This window comes from Staurois parvus, unplaced genomic scaffold (genome assembly GCF_062004578.1).
Source record: "Staurois parvus isolate SC_StPar_1 unplaced genomic scaffold, SC_StPar_1.0 ptg000025l, whole genome shotgun sequence".
NCBI classification, from domain to species: domain Eukaryota; kingdom Metazoa; phylum Chordata; class Amphibia; order Anura; family Ranidae; genus Staurois; species Staurois parvus.
Window position 1 is genome coordinate 23,808,323 of NW_028317821.1, and position 21,935 is coordinate 23,830,257.

The 21,935-nt window shown below is 37.4% G+C and overlaps 1 protein-coding gene across 1 annotated transcript in view; it reads left to right on the top strand.

Moving 5' to 3' along the window:
- The first annotated feature begins 11,332 nt into the window (after positions 1–11,332).
- The window catches only part of NTS (neurotensin), a 58,031-nt gene continuing 47,428 nt past the window's right edge, over positions 11,333–21,935 (top strand). Inside the window, exons 1-2 of the mRNA XM_089652397.1 lie at positions 11,333–11,524; positions 14,232–14,293. Coding sequence (XP_089508523.1) covers positions 11,452–11,524; positions 14,232–14,293 — 135 coding nt within the window. The 5' untranslated portion in view covers positions 11,333–11,451. The remainder of the gene's footprint in view (positions 11,525–14,231; positions 14,294–21,935) is intronic.

Here is a 21,935-nt window from a genome sequence, read left to right on the forward strand (position 1 = left end):
CCTTCTGTAAAATGACTGAATATATGCATATTGAGGCACACCAATAGCATGCCTGACATTTTAGTCATTATTTGACTGTGGAATAAAAAGTTCCTCATCCAGAGCAAAGTCCCTTCTTACCCCTCTTTTGGTAGGTACACTGACTCCACTAGATCACCTGCTTATTATGTGCAGCTAATATTGTGACACTGGTTTGTAAGAATTAATGTGGTCCAGGCAGGGGGTGTTCAGTGACAACTTTAGCATTTGATTTGTGAAGGGCATGTAAATATTTTTTAAATAATTTGGTATGTGCAATGTTTTACATTTTCAGTAAAGTATTCTTTTTATGTACACTGCCCTCTTCGCAAAGGTAGCCATCTGTTAGCACCTTTCCTGGTTGCAGTTATTCTTTCATGTTTGGATATGATTGGCTAACCACTCCTGTGACTAAATGTTTGGCTCAAATTATTAAAACTGGCTGTCTTGTTGATAAAAGCTTGGGAAAAAAACTTTTTTAAAAAAAAAAGAGATGTGTGTTTTTGATTTCATGTCTAACATACCACATGAATATGTATCACTGTAAATGGAAGTCATAACTCTTATCAGTTTTAATAAAATAACTCAAATTGTTTCAAATAATTTAAAGTTCTAATAATTATTTTTACTTGCTGTGTGCAAGTACATGACAAGGTGTAATCATAATCTATATTATAATATTCTCATTTATATGTTTATAGGTATTGCAATTTCCATTTTCATCAGTGTATTTCTACAATATTCCCTGCAAATGTATTGTGAGCTGGGGTCATTCCTTCTGACTGGATAACTAGAAACTACAGTAAATACCATAGCTGCAAGTAGATTGTGGTAGTGACCACAGAGGAGTCAATGAGAACTGAGAGGAGTCTTGGAAAAGCAGGGCATCAGTTGGTACTAAAGGACAAGCCCACCATGTCTGTGCATAAAGCAGCGGTGAGTGTCCATAGGAGGGATGAGGTGCAGAATCTAAGGAGCCGCCTTATCTTCTTTAGAGCTCTTCAAAGTAGGGATGGGTTTGGCTGCAGGTGACACCCAGGTTGCAGTTTTTTGACTCACCCAAGCAGGCAGCTACTGGGAACTCACAACAGATATTCAGGAAATAGTTCTTGCAGGGCTGAGACGCTGGGATCACAAGCCTCTAGGGCATATAATTCAAACTGCTGGGACTGCATGGGAACCACACAGACACAGAAGAGGAAAACAAAGTATGGTGAGCATATGTTTTAGGAACGAGAAGTTGGTTGGAACACATAAGGAATCAAACTGGTGCAGAGACGCAGATTGCTAAATTAAGCGCAGAAGGAGACATGCGGGTGAAATGAGACTTGCAGAGGTGCATAGAGGCTGATGATTAATTGCAATCCTGAATTAGATAAAAAAAAAAACTGGCATATCCAGAGCACCAGCCTATATTTGAGTAAGGTTTATTAAAGTCATTGCAGTGATCACTGCTAACTACAAACTCATCATTGCAAGTCTAATATAAAATATCTACAGACTAAACATAATTCATCTATTTTATTAAAGTAGAACTGATGGAAAATGGCTGCATTGTCAGCCAACAAGTCATTCATACTATCAAATCCTGCTGGCACAGGCCAGAGTAGCAAGAGTGCTGGCTTAACTGCTTCAGCTTACCCTCCTTCATTTCAAGCCATTTTTAGCTCTATGCACTGCATTACTTTAATTGACAGCGTGGTCATGCAATGCTGTACATAAATTAAATTTATATAATTTATTTACAACAAATAGAGCTTTCTTTTGGTGGTATTTTATCATCGCTGGGGTTTTTTTCATTTTTTGCGCTATAAGCGAAAAAAGACCAAATTAAAAAAAAAACAATATTTTTCACTTTCTGCTATAAATCATATCCAGTAAAAAAAATTTAAAAATCAAATTTCTTTATAAACCTAGGCCAAAATGTATTCTGCTACATATTTTTGGTAAAAAAATCCCAATAAGCTTATATTGATTGGTTTGCGCAAACGTTATAGCATCTACAGACTATGGTTTATGTCCTGGAATCATTTAGTGACAGACAGTCTGACACTAACAGACACTTTGTGGGAACCAGTGAAACTAATATAGTGATCAGTGATAAAAATTTACACTGTCACTGTATTTATAACACTGGCTGGGAAGGGGTAAACACTTAGGGTGCTCAAAGGGTTAACTGTGCGTCTAGCTGTGTGTTTTGTGTACACAGTAAGATGTTTTTACTAGGCAATCTGCTAGATTTTATTCCCTGCTTTGAAGGGAAAAAAAATCTAGCAGATCGCTGCTGACAGGACACAGCTCTGCCTTGTTTACATAAGCAGAGTTGTGTCCTTTCACTCTCCTTGAAAATCAATGGGTGCCAATGCTTATCCATTGTCTGACACCTGTTGATCAGCTTCTGCGTGATTTTGCACAGAACATCCACCATTTAGCAGTTAATCTGCTATAGAGTGGACGGCAATTGGTTAAGCATGATGCCTTTCACCTGAAATGTGTTAACATTGATTTGTATCACTCGCCAATGTCGCAAAACAATGTGTCCCAGTCCACTGGCGCTCGACAAATATTCCCACTATCCATGAATGGTTTGTGAGGATCATTAGAATTGAGGAAATGGAGGAACTGATCTCTGTTTCAAAGGAACATCCCAAGAGAATCAGGGGAACTTGGGCCTGTTGGAAGCATTTTAAAACCACCCCTACCTACCACCTACTAATGCAGCAATGATTGACTAGACCTATTCTGACATTGGGGAATGTTCTCATTTCTGAGATACCTCTCGATCTATGCCTACATATACCTTTGTCCTTCACCAAGGCTTGCTCCTTTGGAACTTGTATCTGCATATTACTCAGTTGACTGTCTTGATTCGCACCATGGCTTCAGCTATAAGCTGATATTTCTATTGTGACACATTTCACATATTGAAAGCCACCTACCCGCAAGAATATACTCCTTTTTTCCGTTTTACCATACCATAAGCCCTTCCTTCCCCTCTCCTCCCTACCTCTCCTCCCCCTTTTTTCTCTCTCTCTCTCTCTTTCTTCCTTCTCCCTTCCTATATACTTACGTTATCACTAAGTTACTCTACTTACTAACTAACCCTCTTTCTACCGGATCTTTAGCTCTCGCCTGTGTTCTACTCTTATCTTCGTACCATAACCAATATGGAAAACTGTACCTCAAACAGACGTATTACGCTCCATAACACTTACACTTCCAATTCTTGGACACGTGAAATGGATCTAAGGCTTCCATAGATGCTGTTCATATTCAATATCCAACACTTCACACTTCCCTGACAGAAAATCCTGCTCAACGGTCAAAAGACAATATATCTCCTAACTCATTTCTTATTTGTGGTACAATTCCTGGATTGTAATATTATGTTGACTAAATGTTTTGCAACGTTATGTTTTGTATTGCCTGTTATGCTTTGACCCGTCTGCAACACGGGAGTCGACATACAGTAATCTGTCCGATTTTGGATTCACGCCCGTATATGTATTGTTATGCCTGCTTTCTTCTAATAAAAATCTTTTTTGGAAAAAAAAAAAAAATATTTATTAAAAAAGAATTTACATAGCCATTTGTCCAGTGAAAGTGCGTGTGCATCTGTTCTGAGAGAATGGAGCAAAAAACAAATGTAAACAGGCTATATTTTGTGTTGGTCTGTAAGGAGTGTCTAACGCTCCTGCTCCATCACAGCTGCTGGTCTCATTCCATCATCCTGGTTTAGCATCCTGGTTTTGGTGTCTGCTTATGAACCAGCGGTAATAGATCGCTGCTCAGTTCTCCGGCATTCTCGGAGAACACAGTTCTCCTGTGAATGCAGTTTATGAAGCAGTGTAGATCAGTTCTGCAAACGAAGGGAGAATGGTCTAAAAACACTGGAGAATGGTCTAAAACACTGGAAAACGGCTGATTTTACTATAATCGCACGGGATTACAGTAAAAGATCAGTTTACTAAGCAGAGGTAAATTATCGCTGCTTAGTTTGCAGTTCCTCCAATTCTCCAGCTCTGGGCTGGAGAATCTGGAGGGAGAACACAGATCTCCAGTGCAGAGCTGAACATGTTCTCCGCTGATCTCCTGAGTGTCATAAACGGTGAATGACCAGAGAATAGCTGCAATCCTCTGAATCGCAGCTATTCTCTGTGTCATAAACGGACACCTAAGTTTGTTATACATTCTCCCCATCTATCTGTCCACCTACAAGGTGATTAATTTGACCAGTCTCTGGGCGGAGACCAAACCTGAATAAAGTCAGCCAAGCCTGCAGTCTCATGCTTGTGATAGTGTGTGTAATACGTGTTCAAGCTCTCTGTTTATCTGCTCTGTTCTTCTGTTTGGGTTCCCCTGTTTATGACCTTGGAGAAGAAATCAACTATTCTGTTAACTCGACCTGCCTTTTGACTACGGATTGGACCCTGACTACTCTGAACCTTGCCTGACTTGTACCTTGACTGCCATTGAACCACTCTTCCTGTCTACCGACTGCAAGTACCTGTTTGCTGTGCTCAGTTTGCACCTGCCCCACCATGGTAGCCAGGCATTATACATTATGTATACGTCCTGGGGGCAACCGAGTAGAAGGCCTGCTTGCCTTAAGAGAAAGGGTGCTGCTATAGGTGAAGAACACAGAAGCCAGCTATAGTGCCTGATCATCTGTGACATGGTCAAATGTAAATCAGTGACTTTAGCCAGAAAATGCCACATTTGGTCTAAGATACTTAGCTCGGCTAGAGCACAAATGTGGTACTTTCCATTTTAAATGAATGATTTACATTCAAACAGCACAGAATATTACCATTATCCATTTGGGTTTTTTTTTTTTTTGCTCCATTCTCATAGAGCAGACACACATGCACTTTCGCTGGGTGAATAGTTATGCAAATAATTTATAAATTAACTATACAATTTCAGCAGTCAGCAATATAAAAAGAACAAACAGATAGACATATGTACTGTATTCTCTGTTTTCACATTTGATTTCTTTTCTTCTAGTAACAATTAACATTAGCACTCTGCTACATTTTATTTAATAACCCCCACCTATAATTTGAACACATTTGTATAAAAAAATCTAAAAAATTAAAAATGAATGTAACGTTGAGGTGTTCTATTCCCGTTTTGGAATTCATCAGATTTCAGTGTGTTTTTTTGGTCCCTTAACACTATTCAGCTTTTATAAAATGCAAGGCATTGAAAATAAATGCATTTTCTTTAATTTGTTGGTTGGATTGTTACATGTACAAAACACAGAAGTTATATATGAAAATGCATTACTGAATTCTATTCTTGTTACTCTTTCTCTTGTGTATAGCATAGTGGCTGATTAGTCTGACATTTAAATGATTCAGTGAGCACATTATCTTTATGTTGCCCTCTAGTGGTTATATATTATTTAACATTTTTAAAGAACAAAATTCATTGTTCTGTTTCACATAACTGTTAAATATCATATAAGAAATATTAAATCTGGATACGCAATATTGGAAATACTACACTTAAATCTTTTAATGTGTTGTTATCATTTATATAGCTTTACAGACAGATTATTACGATGTAATTGTTGTCAAATATTGTAATAATAGGTTGTTTTCTTAATTTTAGCTTTAGTTTTAGCGGTGATAACAATAATATTAATGAAAATAACTTTACTCTTATTATTATCAATAGTAATAGTAGTAGTAGTAAAAGTAGCATCACTCAAATTTAAGAGGGGACCTTCTATTGCTATATTTTACAGCTAAGATGTACAGTAGATATGTCTTGTCTTAGCTGTGAACAAGTGCCAGAGCATTAAAGCATATCTAAACCCAAAAACAAAAGCAAAAGTGTAATGTATTGAAGCTTACTAATTCTTTTTATTTTTAGTGTTTTTTTTTATTTTTAATATTATTATTATTATTATTGTTTTAACATGCTGATCTGACAACTAAAACACTTTCTGCTGTAGGATGGCTCCAATGGGGAAATGGAGCCACCCTTGGACAGCAGCATTGTCAAACTGATTGTAAGCTCGAAAGAGTAGGGCCCTCTTACCCCTCGTACGTTGTTTGTTATTGTTGTACTGTGCCATGTATTGTCCCCCCCCTATTGTACAGCGCTGAGGCGCTATATAAACTCGATGTAATAATAACTGAGAATAGCGTATTGTTAGATACAGTAGCAAATTTAAAAGGACTAACAAATGAAAGCTGAGCTTCAGCTAACACTTCTTAAACAGTTACACCAACATTTTTTTTTCTATTGGGATAAAGATCTTACATACATGAATAAAAGTTGACCATTGTAAACACACGTCAGTGGCAAATGGTTTGTTTCAATCTTTTAAGTGTCTCTTTTGCCGGTCATCTTGTCTGTTAAAGGAAGTCAAAAAGGGACAGGTGAAAATACAGGGAAAAAAGCCTAAAAAAAGAAACTAATGCAGCCACTACATTTGATGATGAGTAAGCTGAAATATATATATATATATGTTTGCTTTTGGGTTTAGATTTGCTTCATTGATTGCCAAATGCTGCTGGCACAATTTGTTTGAACACCAGCCAAACTAAACTTAGAAAGTGCACATGTGTTCTGAATCTTTCACTTTATACAAGTGGTTGTAAAAGCTGAAGGTTTTTTACCTTCATGCATTCTTTGTATGAAGGTAAAAAACCTTCTGTGTGCAGCAGCTTCCCCAGCCCCCCTAATACTTACTTGAGCCTCATCGCAATCCAGCGATGTGAAGGACAGCCTCGGCTGTCCAGGGTCTCTGCCTCTTCATTGGCTGAGACAGCAATGGCTCCCGCTGCTGTCATTCTCAGACAGTCAGCCAATGAGGAGAGAGAGGTGGCGGGGCCAAGCCGTGACTCCTTGTGTGAATGGACACATGGAGCAGTGGTTGCCCCCATAGCAAGCTACTTGCTGTGGGGGCACCCAACAGACTCAAACAGCCAGGAGAGCCTGCAGGGGACATGAGAAGAGGAGGATCCAGGCTGCTTTAATTACCTTCTAGCTCTGGGTGGGTTTGGTAATGAATGAACCCCATCAGATAAAAAATTAAGGTGAACCTTATATTACAAGAGAATGTAAATGAAGGTTTTAATTTTTCACTTGTAATTGAACTGATCATACATTATCATTCCCCTCACAGTGCAGAACAAAAGAGACTTGCCATAAAATACATGTAAACCTTCACATTGCAAAACAGACCATTCAGTTTCATATAGAAATGAAAATCATAACATTTGTGTGTGTGTGTGTGTATATATATATATATATATATATATATATAACATTATAAACATTTTTTTTAAATACATGATCACATATTTCTAATCTCAGCTGCATAAGGAGCTTCCCAGTGAATGACTGTGCAGGGGGCTTGTCAGCACAAGTCTGATCATTGGAGGACAGGCAGGCTGTTCTCTCAGCAAAACCAGAAAACTGACCACGCTGAGATAGATGTGATCTTATTCCTAGTGTGGTCAGTTTGAAATAGGACATCAGGGGGACTGGCAGGATCACAAAATATTTCACACAAAGAAAGCAATACAAAGAGAATATAACGCTTTTTAACACAAGTACATGGTACAGAAGGCACATATCAGGAATATGAAATGTTGGGGTAACATATCCTATAAAGCTGGAGTTTTGGTATAGACTATGTTTCATAGTTACAATGGTCCAGATTGAACCAGTGTAAGTATGTACTGTGAATGTGCATTGTACAGTGGATGTACAATGTACTTGTATGAAAAAAATGTCCTGTTCTCTTTGTATTGCCTGATTTGTGTGGAATAGCAGGTGTTCCTGTCATTCCCTTTGTTTTTCTAGGAAATACTGATCACACTAGGCCAGGGGCGGACTGACAACTCATGGGGCCCCCCGGCAATAGGAGATCATGGGGCCCCCGTGTCCTTGCCCAAACTCAAAAAAGCCTATGAAAAAGGTACCAGGGGCATCTCATGGGGCCCCCTACCGACCTCGGGCCCTTGGGCAGTGCCCGAGTTTCCAAATGGTCAGTCAGCCCCTGCACTAGGCATGAGAGCACAGCGTGGTCAATTCTCTATCTGTGCTGAGAACTCAGCATGCTTTCCTCCAATGCTCATGCTTGTGCTGACCAAACACTCTCCCCCCCCCCCCCCCCACACACACACACACACACACACACACAGTCATTCACTGGGAAGACCAGTGTAGTGATGTTTCTCCTTTCACAGCTCTTTAAACTCATCATACAGGAGAGAACAAAGTGTATGTGATCAATTATAAATAAGGGAAACAAAGTTATTTCTTTTTTTTTTGTATATGTATGCATAAATGGTTTGCCTTTCATTTCTATTTTAAACTAAATGTTTTTTTTTTACAAGGTGAGGGCTCACATATACTTTAAGCCCATATGGCTCTATCTATTATGTATTTGTTACTGTAGCAGGTGGTCATGAATGTTTGGTCATACAATACCTGCCACTAAGGGACCTATTTATACAAAAAAAATGCACAGCCATTTGTCCAGTGAAAGTGTTTATATATTTTTTCTGCACAAATTGGACAATACATCTTTTTTTAAATAGGGACCTAAGACACAGTTTAGGTGTTTACCCTAATGTTCAGTTGGTAAGGTCTTCTCAGCCATGGCATGTTACACCCTCTAGAATTGTTTGTGCTTATAGCCCCCTGATGTGTGATGCTCCTTTAGCACCTAGTGGTTTTTGCTCTCAAAGCCCCGGTTTGATCCATGAACATATTCTCTGCATCTTGTAGTGCGAGCAACATAGTGGGGTTGATTTAGTAAAATTGAAGAGTGCAAAACCTGGTGCAGCTATGCATGGTAGCCAATCAGCTTCTAACTTCAGGTTGTTCAATTACACTTCGACAAAAAAACCTGCAAGCTGATTGGTTTCTATGTAGAGCTGCATCAGATTTTGCACTCTCCAATTTTACTAAATCAACCCCAGTGGCTTACTGGTTAGCTCTTCTGGCTCGCAGGACTGCAGTCCTGGTCTGAATCCTGATGAAGACAATGGGGTTGATTCACAAAAAACAAATAGACTGTGCACTTTGCAATTGCAGTTGCAAGGGCATTTGTTCTAGAGCTTAATAAATTAGGGGAATCTCTGCTGAATTCCATTATCCAATCATGTACAAGCACAGAAGCTGGTTTTTTTTTGTTATTTTTACTTTCCTTACATGTGACTGAGTATTAGAAACATAGAAGGGCAATGGCGGAAAAAAAGACCAAGTGGTCCATTGAGTCGCTCCCTATTCTTTGCAAAGTGAAACTTCACTTCATTTACTAAGCTCTGGAGCAAATTCCCTTGCAGAGTGCAACTGCACTTGCAAAGTTCACAGTCTATTTGCCTTTAGTAAATCAACCCCAATATCTTCATGGAGTTTGCATTTTTCACCCTGTGCTTACATGGGGGACCGTAGACTGTAAGCTCTTTGGAGGCAGGAACTGATTTCATGAGCAGTATATAAAGTGCTGCACAAATTGTCCATGTTATATAAATAAAAGTATATATATATCCACTTGCAGTAGGTTTTGTGCTGCCCTAGGCAACACTAAATTCCCCCCCCCAGAAGAGAGCTTGACATTGACCAACAACACCCCTTCTCCCTTCCCACCTGAGAGAGCCTTCCACTACCATCGCCCCCATACACCAGCCACTCCCTTCCCAGCAAGAGAGAGAAAGACTCTCACCTTCACAGCTCTGCACATCCCCGGAAATAAGTGTCAAGCAGCCCGCAGCCTCTGTCAGATCCCACCTTGTCCCCAAGCCGCATGTGTCTCCTCTTCCATCCCTTCTTCCATGGGGGCGTTGCTGCCCCTGAAAAATGCCATCCTAGACAAATGCCTTGTTTGGCTTGTGGTAAATACGCCCCTGTTCACTTGGGCAGCACAGTGGCTAATTGGTTAGCACCTCCATCTGGCAGTACTAGAGTTGTTGGTTCAAATTCCAACCACGGCACCACCTTCCTGGAGTTTGCATGTTCTCCCTGTGCCTGCGTGGGTTTCCTCCAGGTACTCCAGTTTCCTCCCACACTCCAAAGACATGCTGGTAGGTAAATTGGCTCCTTTCTAAATTGGCCCTAGTATGTGTATGTATGAATGTGAGTTAGGGACCTTAGATTGTACACCCCTTGAGGGTTAGGGACTGATGTGAATGTACAATATATATGTAAATTGATGGCACTATATAAGTACCTGTAATGAATAAATACTTCTGTGAAACCTAAAGTCTCAATGTACACATTAAGTAGGTGGTGGACAAATGTGTGCATATATCTGTCACTTTGGTGGTTCAGTGGTACTTTACAAAGTGTAGCCTAATGCCCTCTTTCAGACTTCATAACATTGATGGGTAAGTGTGGAATAACCCTAGACTTGGACCTCTGAGGTTGTATCAACCAACCAAGACTCAAGGATCCATGCTTCATCTGTTCCTGTGAAAGTTATTGCTCTGCCTGGACTGTAGATCACTTTTCTAGTTCTAGCAGGGTGTTTCTGTGTGGGGGATATTCTTCACACTGTAATATACATGAGCCACTAAACCACCTATGATTTGCATAGCTAATACCATTGTCCTCACTGTCATTCCAGCCATGTTCAAATCTCTCTCCCTTTTTTCTAAGTTCTTCTTTTCTGCTAAAAAACAAATATACTGTACAGTCTTTTGTAACAGACAATTAAACCTCACCTCTGTTCTATATCTACAGCAGGATGGCAATGTAGATATAAAATACCACTGAATGATATCTTATTCCAACATTGATCTCCTGAAAATGTAAAATTTTGCATGATATAGTGACTATTAACTGTCAATCAAACAAGCATATCAAAATTTAACTGATACAATTTTTAACTCATGCCTGTGGACACTATTAGAATAGTCCAAAGGGAGAAAAGTAAGTTTGTATTTATTATATATAGTATATAGTTTCTAAGAAGAGTTTTTTTAAATATCACATCATCATGTTGTGACAAAGCACAGTGTCATCGGTGTTAACAGCACAGTTAACAGTTCATAGAGTGCACTACTATTAAATTCCATTCAAGTTATTTTTATTTTGAAAGTATTAATTGCCAGCTCTGAAATGTGACTAATAAAAAATGACAGGAGATCCATTTTAACTACTTTTGCCCTAGATAAGAATCTCAGGACGTCACTGTGTTTACGTCCACAGACCGAAATCACCATTACCAATGTGCGTCATTTTGTTCGCAATGAGGAGATGCTATATGAAGCAGCAAGGGCTGACAGTGGTGGGCTGGGATATATTCAAAATGCTCTCCTGTAGACTTGTGACATCATTTCACTGCTTATATACTTGGGGAGGATCCAGCACTCTCATTATGGTACACAGCACTGAGAAAGAGAAGATCTGTCAGTCTCAACTGCATTTTTGTTTTTGAATGGACTAAAGTTTCCTAAATAATTCATGATGACTGGACTAAGGATTCAGATGGTGTGCTTGATGCTTCTTGCTTTTACCTGCTGTGGGATGTGCACAGGTAGTGTATGCCTTACTATTGAAAACTGTTACTATGTTTCTGTGACTATCTCTTATTGCTTGTTACATGGTAGAGCTGAGCAGCAAAATAATGCAAGCTAGTGTATATCTTAGTTATGTTTTTTTTTTATATGTTGATTTGTGTCCTTTGTGTTTTACTTGTGTCAAATGATGAATGCATGCTTTTATGAGTTACTTGTTTTGCAAGACATAGTGTATTTTCCCATTGTAAAACATACCTAATTTACAGCTTGCTTCTTGAGAAAAATGAGAACTGTGTATCGTGAAACAGCTTGCATGGAAGCATCATGACATTACAGCTGGTTAGGTACATAAATAGATATGAAAGAAGTGCTGTGGCTTATAATGAACTTGTGTTAGAACCTTTACCCTTCTTGCAAAATATTGAAGTGATATAAATCATACAGGGAGGTAAAGATAATGCTACTATTTTTTTTTGTTCTTTTTTTTTTGTTAAGCGCACAAAAATCACTTCTGACAAGCCTGCAGCCCGTTCTAATTTAGAACAAGGGCTTCTTATAATTGACAACCGAGGACATTTCTGTTCATAGTTATTTCAACCTGTATTGGCATGGGTTCATAGATCCAAAGAAAGAGAAGCTGTGGTTTTCACAGCATTAAAGAAAACTTTATCTTCATCGATCTGAGCTCTCCAGGAGATCAATAATTCAAATGAACATATATTTCCTTTATACTTTCTTTCTAGCAGGCAAAATCTATAAACTACAGTCCTGTTACAGGCAGCAGGTATAGGGGAACTCATTAGTAGCACTAAGCATACCTGTGTACACTGGGGATCTAGCCATAAAAGAATACGGGTAAGGCTAGCTAAAACTGATATGTTGGTTTTCCGTAGGTGCTAATGATAATATTGACTTGTAAGCTTCCTTTAGTTAGTTTACCTTATGACATGAACAAAACACCAAGAGAGATTTCAAGTAAGGGGAACTACACTACGAAGATTGGACCTCATCAGTACCCAAGGGATAAAAAGATAGGGGATTACTCAGCCTTCCAGCATCTACAAAAAAAATCAGTTTTAGACAAAATTATTGAACCTTTATTAATTAAAATGAATTGATTGACTAATTGGTATATATCTGCCAGTGGTAGTAGTTGTGATTCACCAATTTTGGATCTCTGCAGGCTAACATTGGATAATAGACGATTGCTCTTTTTGCAATCCAATCAATATATGTATTGTAGATTGAGAATGTGTAATTTAACATACGAGATTAGTTGACACAATAAAGCATGAGCACTATTATGATAGTGTTAATGTCTTAAAGGTATGTGCGAATGTTTTCTGGCCATATTCCCAAGAAAACCTTACACTTTTAATTTTAGTTTTTGGCTTAACCTGATTGCTGCCGGAACTGTACCAGAGGAATAATGTTAGGTGCTGTACCTCTTGGCTCAGGAGGTGAATAAAATGTATTAGTGTCTTATCCTTTGCCCATTAATTGCACTACAACAGAGCAGAGGAGAATGCCACAGGAGAAAAGTAGAAATATTTTCTCCTTGTAATTAGTTATCATTTTCTATATGGCTACTGGCTAGTATCTGTTTGCCATAACAGCAGCGTAGAAAGAAATGAACTGTCAAGGCAAACTTAAACTTCTATTTAAACTGAATAAATGGATGATACAGACAGACAGTTCATATTTTATTTCTTTATTTGCAAGCACATAGCAGAAAATTACAGGGCATAATAGCCAAAGTGAAATTCAGCGCATTTGACCTTTTTTTGGCAAATATTTGACTAATTTATTAAGTATGTTCACTATTTAGATTCATCTGCACTTTCTGTTAAAGGCACATTTATTGAAAATTACCAAATGCTACAGTTACCTTCTTATCATAGGTAGTGAATTTTGGCAGCACGTTTTGGTGAATGTATGACAAATGTGTCCAGGTTTCATATGGTTTTATAATACTGTTTTATAAAGAAAACAAAATGTTCTGGGACAAAAAGGAGCTGTTGGCCATCGCTACTAATCAACTTAGCTTCCAAGTATGAGGAATTTGGTTAAACATCCTAATTTGTTTTTCCAGTGTTCTTTGTCATCAGTCACCAGTATCTTTGTGTTATTACTTAATAATTATAAATATGTGTCCTTAGTAGGTTGTCAAGCTAATTTAAAAAGGCAGTAAGGAGCATTAATGTTTTCAGATTACTAAAAGATGGTTTCCTGTTGGTCGCTATAGGTTACTGCACTTTAAACATTTGACTTTAACTTCTGAAAAAGTTATTGAATTTAAATATGATTTTACTTAAATTGATGAGCATGTGTTCTTTGCACAACATATTTGCACTCTTAGCACTCTAAGCAGCAAAATTCCACATATTTTAAAGGACAAAGTATATGTAAATAACTTATCACACTGCACTGGCTGAAAAATGTTCATTTACATACAATCAATGTAGCTCACTATCTGAGCTATATAACATGTGGTTACTGGGGACAAATAAGCATCCATATTGATAAATGTGATTTTTGTTGTGGCATGACAAGCGTGCAGAATTATTATATAATATATATTGAATGTTAACCAGTATAACCATGGTTAAACCAATGTGTTCTTTTATACACTGTTGTTGATATAGTAGTTTTTAGTATTAGTTTCAACACCATACATTCTATAGATATAATTTTGCATATTTTTATTTTTTTTTCTTGTTATAGATTCAGAAGAAGAGATGAAAACACTAGATGCAGATGTACTTAGCAATATGTATTCATCAAAGGTGTGTCATCTCCTTTTTAAGTGCATTTTAACTATATTTAGTTTTTTGCTTTTTTAAATAAAACATTCAAGCAAATGGTTCTAAATAGCAAACAATAGAACAGAAGAACAGAATTAGTTAGGCTGAAAGGGAAAAAATATTATAGTCATTTTTTTATGCTTCTGTATACCATTATTCCTTTAATCTCACATAGCACAATTTGACCCATTTATTATTTCCTAAAAATAGTTGAAGTGGCACTTTTGGGCAATCATCCTCAAAAGTCAAAGCTGCTGTCTTTGTGCATTAAGAGCTCTCTGGGATTTATGACCTTATATACTGTATGTCCAATAGTCCCTGGGAGTATTTTGCTAAAGGAGAATATTTTTTTATATTTTTCACCTAGACAAGTAAACTGGGTTCACTTTGAGCTCCTGATCATGTATGCTTTTTTTTTTAGGAGTTTTATTTGCACATGATTGGGTGATTGAATTTAACATAGCTTCAATGAACAAAGTGAGTAAATTACTCTTTTAGTAAATCATCCCTTTCATATTAAATTAGATCTTCATGATAACAGGTGTCAGTCATATAGGCAATCATTTACTGATGGACGACCTACAATTATAACTACCAATGTAAGAAAAGCTATGCATTCCAACTAGTGCCGCATTTCTTCTAAGATGTAAGTAGGAATGATCATTGCTAAATGTCTAAATGCTCATGAATTTTACATTACAAAAGACAGTTACACTATTATGTGCTCCATCTAGTATTCATGCCTCATGGATCTCCTTTCTTAACTTTAAATAAGTGGCATATGAGTGATATTAAAGCAAATTTGCTTTAATCTTCTCCTTACCTCCAGTTATATCATATCATTTGAAACTACTTGATAGTACTCTCAGATATCTTTTCATGTTTCTTAGCATCAAATTTTCATATAAAAGAAAGACATTTTCATAATAGTTAATATAATAGCTCTGATTAAAACATTATAAATGCATGATTGAAAATCGGGTAAAATACATTTTTAGTGAGATGTGAGCTACATAATTTAAATGAGGGTACTATGCGAATCAAACCACAGGTTGCTAGTGTAAGTGGTCCAGAATCTAAACCACATATAATGATGATGAATGATGATATTGCAAGTATAGGAACTAAAGATACAATCCAAGCAAAGTATTAAAAGCCAAATACTACAGTCAAGTTCAAGGGAGAATATATATATTATTGGGTTATTTTATTGTATGTTTATTTTAAGTGTATATGTTTTAAGATATTGTTTTATATTTATTATATATATAACTTTTTTTTTTACTTAAAAACACATTTAATGCGGGAAAAAGGATTTCCAAAGCACCATAATGTACCTAAATAGACAGCACTGGAAACGTGGCTCTTTTCAATTTCCCATGCATATGATTGGGTATGTAAAGTGCACAGCCTCACCCTTTTTTATCAAGTTTATTACTATTAATGAATATTTTCTAAGCCTTTAATTAATCAACCCCCATTGGGTCTTGCAAACAATGGGCTTCCCTTAGCCTAGCTGAGAATGATACAATGCTTTACATGTGAAAAGGAAACTAGAGCTCCACCTGTTGGCTGGATGAATACTGTTAGATTATAATAACATGCAATATTTCAAGTTTACTTGACTAAAATTAGTACAAATACTTAATTGTATTATTTTAGTTCTGACCATGATAAATACAGAAAGAAAATATGCTTACCCCCACTGTATATTTCTTTTAAGAACCAGGTTATTTGTATTAAATATGCACCCGGGCACAGTATTCTTATATTGGGAAATACACAAGAGTCAATCTTAATTATTAGTTATTAATAATCAATATATTATTATTATTATGCACTTAACAATAAACACATGCTCGGTTATGCACAAATTCACAGTACGTGTCCCATTTGTGAACATATTTTTAGTAAACTCCTAGCTACATACATGGAAGGAGTTTAAGTCCAACAGGAGCACAGTTCTTGACAGATTACCCTGTAGTTCCTGAATATTCACACATTCACAGCAGACAATAATAATCATAGTAAAATTTTGCAATATTTCATGACCTGGCCATTAATATTACATTTTGTTCTATTGCTTAATTCAGATTTTAATATAAAAGAAGTAAATTAACCAATAGAAAAATAAATATGAAGAGGTGTTCTTAAAATATTTTCATAAAAAAGAAATACTCCAGTCTTGTTTGTGAAAATTACTTCTTTGAAAGGCATTGTCTCCTTTTTTCTACCTTGACAGATGTGTTTTACTGTGTGTTTAACTAATCTCAAGTTATGTGTTTGTATACCTTCATCTGCACAAAAAAGGAATGGAGCCCCCATTATTAGGCTGAAACCCGCATGTTATGACTTAAAGTGCTCATATTAATCTTGATCCAGTCTATCTGATAAAGGATATTAGTCTAAATGAAAACAGATATTATGGAATCTTTTAAAATACACTTCAAGATTTGGCCATCCGATTGCTTGAAAACATTATACTTCACTGGGACAAATGAAAGTTGCCACGTACCAAAGATTGATTAATTTTAATAAAGGTTAATCTCATCTTCCTTAATACAATCAATTCAGTACATCCGAGGATAACAACACCTGTGCAGATCAGTCTTTTGATAGGATATTTGCAACTAGGCAAAGAAGGACCAGGATGGTAAATTACACTATACTATTTGCTATCAAGATTTTATATATTTATATTTACTATGGTAAACTAAACTAAGGATACTGGTATGCACAGTCAGTAATCAACTGAGTGTATCATAGACAATCGACATTGACAATCCATGTACAATCTGACAATTTTTTCAAAATGCATTTTTTTGGCATTCAAACTCAGTGCTTGTGCCTCAGTGCAATACTAGATATGTTTTCTCATGCCCATGAGTTCACGATGGATAATGTGCATCATGCTACTGTTTTTTGCCAGTGTGCCTGTGGGATGAGGTGGAAGAAGTGATGGAGCAATGAGGCAAAACAGAAAGTACAAGGATTTCACTCTCAGAACTGCTCAGGGAGAGGTGGTGCAAGAAGATTGTGGAGAACAGCTTATTAGTGTCTTGGCTTTTTTTTCAGAAGCCTTGAAATACTCTCTTGTTTTGCTTTTATAGCAAGGATCTATAAGCTTTGCTGGCTTGTATACTAGTACTATGCTTGTCATTATAGAAATAAGCAAGAAAGAAGCTTGCCATTTTTGACAATCTGCCACAAATGTACTGTAAAGCTCTACACCTTCCACTGAAATACTTAATTTTCATAATTTTGGCCATCAATACCATATCTGCTAAACAATGGATAGGTCTCACTTCACATAGAGAAGAACAGACAAGCATTGCTCCTTCTCATCATCTATAACATAACCACTATCTTCCTCCTCTGTCGTATATAGGGTCACTAATGTGTTTTTCTTCTCCTCCTCAAAAGGATGAGGACCAATGAAAGACCCTTCTCATCCTTTTTTCACTTTTTTCACATTCTCCTATATGGATACTGGACAGGATTATTGCAATAAGTCAGTCATTGAATTGCTTTCTGAACTTATGTCAACATTCCTCTAATAAAAATATAACACAAATTAAATGTTTTATGTAACAGTTGTTCCTGAAGGATCTGATTGACAGTTTTTAGGTGTCACACATCCAAAAGCGGCTGAATGCAAAGAAACAAACACTCCCCGCTTCTATCCTAAGATGGTGGTTGACTGTGTTTCTTTGCTATTAGAGGTAGTCAGGTATGTGGAGGATGGAATAAGAGCGCATGGTACCGTCATTGATTGAGCTGTATAACGGAACCCTGTTCTGCCTTTTCAAAGTGGGGATAGCATTTTAGCTGAGTAATATCTTCTAAACTGGATGTACTGTACACAAGCATTTACTAAGTCTGAACCTATTAAGAATCATGTATGCATAGTTCTATGGACAAAATTTGGGGGGGGGGGGGGTGTTATGTAATTTCAGGGGTTAGACAGAGTTTCTTCAAGAAATGTCTGAACTGTTTTCCAACTCTGGATATTTTTAGTAAACTCCTAGCCACTAAAATTAGGAAATAAGCTCAACAGTTTTACTTCTAACCTGGAGAACCTGCTAGAAAGCAAAGAAAACCATGGGTTGCTCAGTTGATGAGTGAAATCAATGAATTGTTCCACTGTGCTTTTTTCCTCATGGCCATGAGGTGTATTAAGGCACCATAGTGCTTCTTCTTACATGTACTATCCAGAAGACAAACAGAAATGTACTATATTGCTTTTGGGGATGTATAGTAGCTTTGAAAGAAAATACATAAAGGATAAGAAGGAATTAACTTGGCTGGTAGGTTTATTGAAGTTATACCAGTTCTTGTTTTTATTATAACTGCTTCTGAACTTTGATAAAAAAAAATGCCCTTGGTGACAACAACCTTCATCACAGCTGCTACTCCATGTGCCAGTTGTTGCATGCCTCTGGCTATCTGGCAAGAATCATTGCTTTATGAAAGCTGTGCGATTAGCTTACTGGAAAGGGACATCATTGTTAGAGTTTCTGTAGCTGGGCAATTACAACATGCCTTTAGATGCATTGATGTTGCTTTTAGAATCCATTTGAGATGCTTTTGGGTTCTTTTGAAGGTGCTTTTCATCACATTGCTTTTATCCCTTTCACCTTCATGGGAAAACAAGCAGTTCAAAATGAACAAATGTTAGGAGCACATGAAGATCACTATCAGCTTGGCTTGCTCTGTTAGGGATGAGAATACTTGTTGTCAAAAGGAGCTTGAATTGAATTGATTAGCTGATGTAGCAGTGGCAGTGATATGCCTAACATCTTGGCCTAGTGAATATTTAGATGACAAAAAATAGTACCATTAGGTACATAATGTTATTTTCTTTTAAACCATTCCCTCATGGATAACTGGGGTTTTTAAGCAAATGGAAGAGTAAAAGAATGAGTACTACAAAGTCCCTGGTACTGTTGGAGCTGGCCATTCATTGTGGATAGGTCATTGTATTTTATCTTGTAATTTAAACTATATCTTCAATATTGCTGTAACAGATAACAGAGATTTTTTTTTTGCTAAAGAAAGACTGGGTATTATGGACAATTGTAGTAATAATAAATGAGCTTGGGTTTATGAATGGAAGCTTCAATGATGACAAGAGGGAATGAGATTGTCATTGCTGTCCAATATGCTTTTCACTTTGTACAGTGTGAAGGCATCACCTAGACTGTCTAAAATGTGCAGTTAAAACACTCTATTTGCACATGTTGACAATATAAATGTTGCCTATAAATGGGAAGAATACATTTCAGAGGTAATATTCCCTTATAACACCATTGTCACTCCATAAGTGTTTTACTCTATGGGCTATGACAATATGAGCTAGAGGTAAGATTGGCATCATAAGTTCCACAGATATTCACTTTTCAAGCATGCACTGCTTCTGGATTCACATGTCTTTGCTAAGATTGTGCAGCAGCCTACTTATATTCAGCACCACCCATTTCTAATGACGTTTGCCCCTTGTGATGTTTAAAGTGGTTCCTCCTATCTACCACTACATCCTTCTCATCATTGAGCAAGGAGTCTAATGTATCTGCAATAATATTACCAGAGAAAAGAAACTATAGCATTAAGTGTCCAAGGACATTTATCTATGAACATCATGACTACTCCCACCACAGATACCAATATAATTTTAACTACTTTCCCGCCACCCTATAGCAGAAGTATTGCTACAGGGTGGCAGGGGTGCGCACAATCATGTATATATGTGATTTTTCACTTCTGGGTAGGGGGCTCGCGTAAGCCACAAGTGTGTCCTACGCACACTGCTATTTGTGGTCTCGGCTGTCAATCACAGGGTCCCGGCTGAGGCTGATGATTACTCGTCAGCACCCAATGATCGAGGAGCATTGCCAACGGAGGGAGAGAACTGTATGTAAACAATACAGTTTTCTCCCTTGTCAGCTTCTGCACACTGCTTTGCATGGCTCTGCATAGCACAGCCATCCAAAGCAGTGTGCTTACAGTGAAGCACACACCCACAGCACACAGTAAAACACACACAGCACACAGTAAAAGAGCACACAGTTAACCCTTTGATCACCCCACATGTTAACCCCTTCCTGCCCAGTGCCATGAGCACAATGTCAGTGCTTTTTATTAGCACTGATCACTGTATTGGTGACACTGAGGATGTCAGTGACACCGAGTCAGTTCCCGCCAGTGTCAGAATGCCCACGGCAGTCCCGCTATAAGTCGCTGATCGCCACATTTATAGTAAAAATAAAAAAAGAAATCCCAGTCTATATACCGCCATTTATAAAAGCTATAACTTTTACGTAAACCAATTAATTTACATGTATTGGCATTTTTTGTTTAGCAAAGACATGTCGAAGAATACATGTTGGCCTAAATTTATGATGAAATTTGATATTTTAAATTTTTTTACTGAGCATGTTTAATAGCAAACAGTCAAAAATGTAGTTTTGTTCTCAAAATTGTGGGCTTTTTTTTTTATAGCGCAAAAAAAAATAAAATGCACAGACGATCAAATACCACCGAAAGAACGCTCTATTCATGGGGAAAAAAGGACGCAAATTTAATTTGGGTGCAGCGTTGCATGACCGCACAATTGTCAGTTAAAGTAACGCAGAGCCATAATGCATAAAATGGCCTGGTCAAGAAGGGGGGAAATCCTCAGGAGGGCAAGTGGTTAAATCTTCTTTTTTTTCTAAATACTCCTTTTAAATTATTTTTTGAAGCATGAAGGACATTTGAGTACTATAACATTAAAACAATGTGAACTAATGTAGACTGGCAAACGCTGTGGTATGAGGAGGAAGAGAGCTAAATGATCGATTTCTGTTGACATATATAAATATGTCTATGCATGACATAACTTTATTATAAAAGGAGTTTTGGCACTACACAAGAGTTGAAAGATATAGATGTAGCACTACTCCCTTAGGAGCTGCTTGTATTTTTGCCTGGGTCTCCCCTATCTACCACACAAGGTATTTTATACTGTATAGCCAGTACACACACACACCACACTTTCACTCGTTGTCTTCAATGACCAGTCTAGGAGATGTTGTTTTCGTATATTTATTATAGAAATGGGGATAGAGATGGGGAATCTAGTAGGATAATCTAGAATTAGAACTAAATACAGTTGAGGGCATCTAACTGATCTCTTAGTAGAGAACTGTTGAAATCCTGGCTAGGAGCAGATAGCAGACTTCTCTTTGCTAATAGCAACAAGTCTCTTAGGAGTGATCAAAGTCCCTTTAGCAGTAGTAGTAGTAGGAGGACAGAGCCCCTCATGTACAAGCTAGCAACGGCAGACTGTGGCAGTCCAAAAGTAAAAGAAACTGAGCAAAGTCCTATGCATTAGCAACAGTTGGACAAGCTCTTCAGAACATTAGCCTATGTTCCCTCTTTCTCAGACTCATGTTGACTATAAAGCACCAGAGGGGTAGCAAAGCACACAGAGTTCCCAAGATCTTAGTGTCTGTACTCACAAGGCCCAAGGACAAAATGGTAGCCTCCTTTCAATCTTCCAAGCGACACCCTTCAGTGGTACCAGCCAGATTTTTGGCAGACAGCTCCCCTCAATCAGCATACTGAGAAACCAGGGTCTCTCTCT